This window comes from Alexandromys fortis, unplaced genomic scaffold (genome assembly GCF_014885135.2).
Source record: "Alexandromys fortis isolate MF-2015 unplaced genomic scaffold, M_Fortis_MF-2015_v1.1 scaffold_31, whole genome shotgun sequence".
NCBI lineage: Eukaryota > Metazoa > Chordata > Mammalia > Rodentia > Cricetidae > Alexandromys > Alexandromys fortis.
The window spans coordinates 6281485-6289140 of NW_026067974.1; the positions used below are offsets into that span (position 1 = coordinate 6281485).

The 7656-nt window shown below is 44.8% G+C and overlaps 1 protein-coding gene across 4 annotated transcripts in view; it reads right to left on the reverse strand.

The window, feature by feature from the left end:
• The window catches only part of Luc7l3 (LUC7 like 3 pre-mRNA splicing factor), a 36397-nt gene extending 29257 nt beyond the window's left edge, over positions 1–7140 (reverse strand). For 3 of the 4 annotated variants that reach the window (XM_050156704.1, XM_050156703.1, XM_050156706.1), the window contains exon 1: positions 6884–7140. In XM_050156704.1, coding sequence (XP_050012661.1) covers positions 6884–6982 — 99 coding nt within the window. In that variant the 5' untranslated portion in view covers positions 6983–7140. The remainder of the gene's footprint in view (positions 1–6883) is intronic. The other variant, XM_050156705.1, reaches the window with a different exon arrangement.
• Between the last annotated feature and the right edge of the window lie 516 nt (positions 7141–7656).

A 7656-nucleotide genomic window follows, 5' to 3' on the forward strand; every position in this document is an offset into this window, starting at 1 on the left:
AAAAAATTACACCTGCAAGGTCATTTGCTGCTGTTTTCTGACTGAGTCGCTTTAACTTTTGTTCCCTGCTTAATAAAGGATTTCTCTGTGAAATCAGGTGTTTGTGTGTGCTTTGTACCTAATCCCAGGTCCAGGAGGAAGCCCCCAACTGTTCAGGGATCTCCATTACATCTTTGTATTTTAGAGATACAAGATAAATTTAAGACAGGTATTATAGAACCACCTCAAACAATTGGGGGGGAGGGGTATCTGAACCATTCCACCCAGCAGGGAAGCTCTTTTAAGCAGAAGTAAACAACTCAAAATAGCTTCAGGAAGTCTCTGAAACCGACCAGATTCAGAGGACACCTCCCCAAAACCCAAAATAAAAGTTCATATAGTACCTTTCAGACTAGTAGAGCTGAGCTGCAAAGACTCTCAGATAAGACAAGCAACAAAGAAGTCTCTGAGGTCAGACCAACAGCCAGAAAGAGCAAAAACCAGCCCAGAAGGGGTTTAGACAGAGTCTCTAGGAAAGAACACTCTTCAACCTGTTGAGCCGCCTGCAGGCATTTAATATTTAATAGTATGGTATCATGGACTACACTAATTTTAAAGTGTCTGCTTGTTTATTTTTGTATGTATGTGGGTGTGCATATGCTATAGCATGCATCTGGAAGTTACAAAGCAGCTTGTAAGAGTTGGTTCTCTCTTCCAAATATGGGTCCTAGTGACTGAACTCAGGCTGTTAGGTTTGGCAGTGCTGATCCATCTGAGACCCATCCCCTGTAGACACTAATTTTATACCTTTAATTTTCCCTCCCAAACTGAACCTCTTCCCCACCTCAGGCACTGGGGGAATTTTTTCCCCAAGTAAGAACATGGACAGACATTTTAAGTATTAAGTTTGTGGAAGAAGAAATAGCTCAGCAGTTAAGAGTACTTCCTGCTTTTCTGAAAGATCCAAGTTTGGTTCCCAGCACCCATGTTAGGAAGCTTACAATGGCAGGTAATTCCAGCTCCTGAGGAGTCAAAGCCCTCTTCTTGTCTCCAACACCTGTACACAGTGTGGCAAACATACAGTCTTTTTTTTTTTAAAGTTGTTTGATACTGTCGGTGACAGTATCTGCTAACATCCAGAAAGTTTTAGAAGTACATTTAGTTCAATTCTCCTCACAGTAACCTTTAGCAAACACGTTATGCTTGAATTAAGGTACATGACAAAAGCAACTTCAGTACACTCCTAGAGGCAAGAGGATCACTCAAGACCATCCTCGAAAAATATGAAGACCCTTTCCCAGGCTGGAGAGATGGTTCAATGGTTAAAAGCACTGGCTGCTCTTCCAGAGGACCCGGGTTCAATTCCCAGCACCCACATGGCAGCTCACAACTGCTTGTAGCTTCAGCTCCCTGGAAGCTGACACCTTTACACCAATGCACATAAAATAAAGTTAAATAAATTATTTTTTTTAAAAAAAGACCCTTTCCCTGCAAATAAAACATTTAATTACAGACATTGTAAAAGTCAGTTACACCATCCACAGTTAAATTCACTTTTGGAAGGAGGTTCTGAATGTAAGCCTTCAATTTGAACTACACAATTTTTATCACATTAACAAATACTAAAAGCTCCAAATTAGTCTTTGTAATCTTCTATATACAGCTTCTAAGGGCTTCTTTGGCAACACTAAAACCTTCCACTTGGATCCTAAGGTACTTACCCCAGGCAGTTACAATCGCATGCTTTCCTCATTACTAAGGTGTTAACATCAACCAAAAGTAGGACAAACATCTTAATGCAAAACCACCAGTGGCTGTAAATATGCAAAGCACAAACACGGCACATGTTAATGAATCCTTGAAAGAGTTGCTGTTGGGTGAAAACTACTCTCAAAGAGCCTGAAAAGCACTAACACTACTACACTAAGCAAGACTCAACAAGGGTAGGGCTTGTGTTTTTTTGCCACTCCCCCACCCCCAGCAAACATCAAGACAGCTCAAATAATAAAGGTGTTTGCAACTAAGCCTAAAGACCCAAGATCAACCTCTGGGGCCCACAAAGAAGGACAGAACCAAAATCAAACAGGTTGTCTATCCTCTGGCCTTCACAAAAGTGCTCACTCTAGCAGTGTGCATATGAGTGCATACACACACACACACACAGTAAAATAACTGTACCCAAGAATATTCTTGACATGCTTATAAACCCAGCACTGGGGAGGTAGAGGCTTGAATATCAGTTTAAGGTTGCTCTGTTACACAGAACCTAGTCTCTTAAAAAAATAAGTTTTATAAAGCAACACTTTTAAACGTAAAGATGAAATTAACTTTAACAATGTACTTTCCTAGCACTTGAAAGTAGAGGCAAGAGGAGCACACATTCAAGGTCATCTTCAGCTAAGTATCAAATTCTAGCAAAGTTCCCTCCCCCAATTAAAAATAAAAACAGAAGCAAGCTAGATGGTTCATCTTGTAAAAGGTACTTGCTGCCAAATCTAATGATCAAACCCCTGAAACCCACAGGTGGAAAGAACATTCTTAAATTGTCCTCGGACACGCTCACCCACCCCCACACCCCAATAAATATAAGATTTTTAGAATCACTGTGCTAGGCTGGAGGGATACAGAAATATGCAATTAAAATAAATTACCCAGTCAGTCAAGGCTATCTTACAACTAAAGTAATTAAGAGTACTTGTGCACACGCCTTTAATCTCAGCCCTTGGGAGGCAGAGGCAGGTGGATCTCTGTAAATTCGAGGCCAGCCTGAAACAGAGTTCCAGGACAACTAGGGCTGTTACTAGAGAAATTGTCTTGAAAAACCAAGCCCCCACCCCCACAGAGAGAGAGAGAGAGAGAGAGAGAGAGNTACCATTCAGCTTTTCATCAACACCATTTAAGTGTTTTGTAGCAGGACCTCTTAAAAGAGCTGCAGGGTTTTTTTGTTTTGTTTTGTTTTGTTTTTTTGTTTTTTGTTTTTTTTTTGGTTTTTCGAGACAGGGTTTCTCTGTGGCTTTGGAGCCTGTCCTGGAACTAGCTCTTGTAGACCAGGCTGGTCTCGAACTCACAGAGATCCGCCTGCCTCTGCCTCCCGAGTGCTGGGATTAAAGGCGTGCGCCACCATCGCCGGCCCCCTTGCTGTTTAGTTCTTAGCACTTACATAGTGGCTCACAACCATCTACGCTCCAATTCCAGTGGGGTCCTATTCCCTCTTCTGGCATTCACATGGTACACACACACATATTCAGGCACTCATATAGCACACAAGATAAATGTGTATGGGATGTGTATAAATACAAATACATTTTTAGAAAACCTATCTTAGAACTACTAATTACACTAAGGTGAAGTTTGCCCTGCCCCCCATGGTTCAGTAGTTAAGAACACTGCCTGTTCTTCCTGAGGGCTAGGGTTCAATTCCCAGCAACCAGGAGGCAGAGCATGACTGACTCTAATTCCAGTTCCAGAAGTTCTGAGGCACATGTACATGCAGGCAAAACATATATATTAAAAATAAATGTTAAAAAAAGACAGGGATTCACTATGTAGCTCTGGGTAGCCTGGACCTTCCTATATAGACCAGATTGGTCTGGAATCAAAGAGTGCTGAGATTAAACACACACACAAATACCGCCGTCCAAATTTCTATTCTGACTGCTAAATATGTGTGTGTATAAAATAATTGGAATTTAATCTTTTTTCCCCTTTGCTTTGTTTGAGACAGGGTTAACCTAAGCTAGCCTGGAACTCTGATTTACTCTTGCCACCAGGGTGCTAAAATTACAGGCACGCATACATCAGGCTTGATTTCCATTTCCACGTCTTTTTTTTGGCATTTTCTCATCCTTATTCCAAAAAAGTAAAAACAAAATGGTTTGCCCAGTTATGTGGCTTTTCTCCATGTAATCCAAGTACTGCAAGGAAGAAATTTTCAACTACGAGTCGAGTCAGAGAGACGGCTCTCTCTCTGCCACAAAGCCAGAGGCCCTATGTCCAAACCCCCCATCTACCCACACCCACCAAATACAATAAAAAAAACTTTAAGAAGAAAGTTTCCAAATGGAGTAAAAATGCAAAGCTATGTTGCAATGTTAGGCAGTAGTGATATGATAGTGAACCCTTTACATTCAGATGCTGAGTTTGTCCATCCCTTTGGAGTTTCTATTAGCCATCGAAAGCACAGCATCTGACACACAAGTAACACTAAGAGCTTCCTTCCCCATGTTTACTACACTCTACACTATCCGCACTATTTAGAAAAGTCACAGCCAGGCAGTGGTGACATAGGCCTTAAACCCCAGCACTTGGGAAGCAGAGGCAGGGAGATCTCTGCGTTTGAGGCCAGCCTGGTATACATAGCGAGTTCCAGGATAGCCAAAGATACACAAAGAAACCCTGTTTCGAAAAACAACAAGAAGAAAAACACAAGAGAAGGCAGGCAGGCTGGCTTTTCCTCCTGAGGACCACCAGCACCACCCCCTAACTCTGAAGACAGGAGTTTGAAATGTCAATTAAATGCCTGGAAATCCTTGAAATTAGAATACAATGCAACTTCGACATTAAAGGCATGAAATATTTTGATGACAAACACTAAATGTTCTATCAATAAAAAGCATTAAAACCAAAGGGAAAGCACATCTATGGCTGAGATGACATCAAAACCTCATTACTTTCACCACTGCGAAGTCATAAACTTATCCACATGCATTACCACGTGCTAGCTATTCTTCACAAAGTGCTCAAAACTAAGATGTAAAGAAAGAAATTACTTTTCACTTTAATCCGGACCACAAAAGTCCTATTTGTTCTTCAGGGGAAAAAAAAAACCATAATTTTTCTAGCCTTGGTTGCTGTTTATTTTTGAGAGTTTCTGGCTAGCCTTGAATACACCAAGATCCACTTTCCTCTGCCTACCCAGTACTGGGATAAAAGATGTGTGTGCCACCAAGCCCAGCTGATGTTTCCTAACTTTTTCAAAAGCTTAGACTGAGCCGGGCAGTGGTGGCATATGCCTTAAATCACAGCACTTGGGAGGCAGAGGCAGGGAGATCTTTGAGAGGCCAACCTGGTCTATGGAGCAAGTTCCATGACAGCCAGGCCTACAGTGAAAAAATCTTGTCTGGAACAAACAGGACAAAACAAAAAAGCTTAGATAGAAGAGTTAAGTGAGCCCGGCAGTGGTGGCGCAAGCCTTTAATCCCAGAGGCAGAGACAAGCGGAGGTCTGTGAGTTCCAGGCCAGCCTGGAATATGAGACCTAGTTCCGGGACAGACTCCAAAGCCAGAGAAACCCTGGCTCCAAAAACCAAACAAACAAACAAAAAAAGAGTTAAGTGCGGTGGGGAGACAGAAAGAGAAATTAACTGTGACAGAGGCCAAGAAAAGCCAACATGGTCAAGACATAACCAAGAGTCTAGACTAATACTGTGACAAATGATGGGGACAATAAATATTTAAAAATCCACAGATGTTGAAATCAATCACAAATACATGGGTTGATATGATTAACAGCCAACACCATAAATTATACCTAAGAATACTTTTATACTACTCTGGAGTCAGGTACCACCTCCACACAACCTTAGTCAAACACTTTTTAAAAATAATCATGAGCCTTTAATCCCAGCACTCGGGAGGAGGCAGAAGCAGGCGGATCTCTGTGAGTTCGAGACCAGCCTGGTCTACAAGAGCTAGTTCCAGGACAGGCTCCAAAACCACAGAGAAACCCTGTCTCGAAAAAAAAAAAAAAAAAAAATGTACCCCCCATTTCATTTTTCTCCATTGCAAAAGAGAAATTTTTACATTACTCAAACCCTGTGTTTGAAAACAATGCATAATTCCCTTTCCTGAAAGGCCTATCTATGTTAGCCAAGTGTGGAGACACCTGTAATCCCAGTACTCTGGAAGCTAAGCAAGGATTTCAAGTTCGAGAACAACCTGACCTACAAAGTGAAACAATGTCTCAACAAAGCCTTTGTTGAACCCTTTCTTCCTATTTTTAATAGCAAGTGATTTCCTCACTGTTTTGATTGTAACTGCAAAGGAAAACAAAGTCTGTCTATTCTCCGGTTAAGATTTCAAACAGTGTGCTCCACGTTCAAAGCTAGATTTAAAAAAAATACTTAAAATACAATATATTTCCGAGGAGCCAGCTGCACAGAACCGTGCAAGCTGAAGGGAGCTATAAAAACCAGAAGTCGCTTTTGCCGAGTACCAAAAGACCTTGAGCGAGCTTCTCCTCCAGCTCTCACCTGCGAAGCTGGAGTTCTAGTGAAGCCCAAGTAGGTAAAAGGCTCCAATGAGTTTATGTGAAAGCAAAAGCCTTGACACGCGCCTACCTGAGGGACTTAAATACAACTGCCATCTAGCAGTATTGCTAAATAAATACAAACACTGTTTACGATAAACTGTATCAAGTTATGACCTGTATCAAATGTCTACTTTCCCAAAGAAGTGTCGAAACGGAACAACCCCTAAACGAGACACTGCCACAATTTCTCCCACTGATAGTGGTCAGAAATCAGGCTAAACAGATGGCTGCACCCAAATAACGGAAGGATTTGCCCTTCTTTTGCATGCGGTAAAAAGCCCGGAGCTCCGGTGTAATAAAAATGAGCCCCTCCTTCCTTTTTCCCGCGTTTCCCGGCCTCACCGAGGTGCTCCTTTCGGCCCCGCCGAGCGCAATCCCAGACTTCCTCCCCAGAACAACAAATCGCCCTATCCCCGGGGTTCGCGCGGAATCCTCCCTCCCGGGCCGCCCTCCCGCCTCCCGCAGCCGTCAGGTGCTCCAGGCGGCGCGACCGGGACCCCAAATCGCGCCGAGACCCAGCCTGGCCCGGCCCGCGCCCTCCCTCGCCTCACCTCCCCAGGCGCTTGGGCACAGGCCCAAGGCCCACGGGACTTACGCTCTCGTGGTCCCACCGCACGTTGCTGCGCTTCTCATCCGGGGCGAGGTTTCGGTCCCGGCCCATTAACTCATCCAACAATTGCGCGGCCGAAATCATGGTGCTTCCTCCGGGCGGCTGCTCCCACCAGCCCTAGCACCCACCGACGGAAAGGACCAGCCACTCGGTCGCCAGAAGCCCCCGCCTCGGCCCACTCTCAAGCCGAAAAGCCTCTTCCAAAGAGGAGCCGATAAGACAAAATGGCCGCCGCCCGGGCACCTTCCCAGCATGCCGTGCGCCCGCGGAGACACGCCTAGGCCCGGGCGGCGAAGGCGGCGCAACTCCGCCGGCGAGGGGGCGGGACCTCCGGGCCAGGCCGAGGGCAAGCCGGGGCCAGGCGCTGACTCCGCCCCGCCGCGTCTGTGCTCGCCGAGCCCTAGCCTCGCAAACGGCCTGCGCTGTCGGCCCCTTTCACTTCGAGAAAAAGCAAGCTAGCTCTGGAGGCTTTGACAGTGCCCCGGAATGGAGAGGATGTCTCTTTGTCCACGTGGTGCCCAGGGTGCCATCTTCCAGCGAGGGAACCGAGATGAGCGAGCTGCGTTCGTGCTCATCCTCCATTTTCCTAGTCGCTATAGTTAGTGCCTCCTTTACCTGGCCGTCTTTCTTTGTCATTGAAGCTGGGGACCTAACCGTGGACCTTACACTTAAACGCTCTACCGCTGTACTAAATCCCCGACTCCTCTACCTGGTTTTGTCCGGATTTCTTTGATTTTTTTTTTTTTTTTTTACGGTGG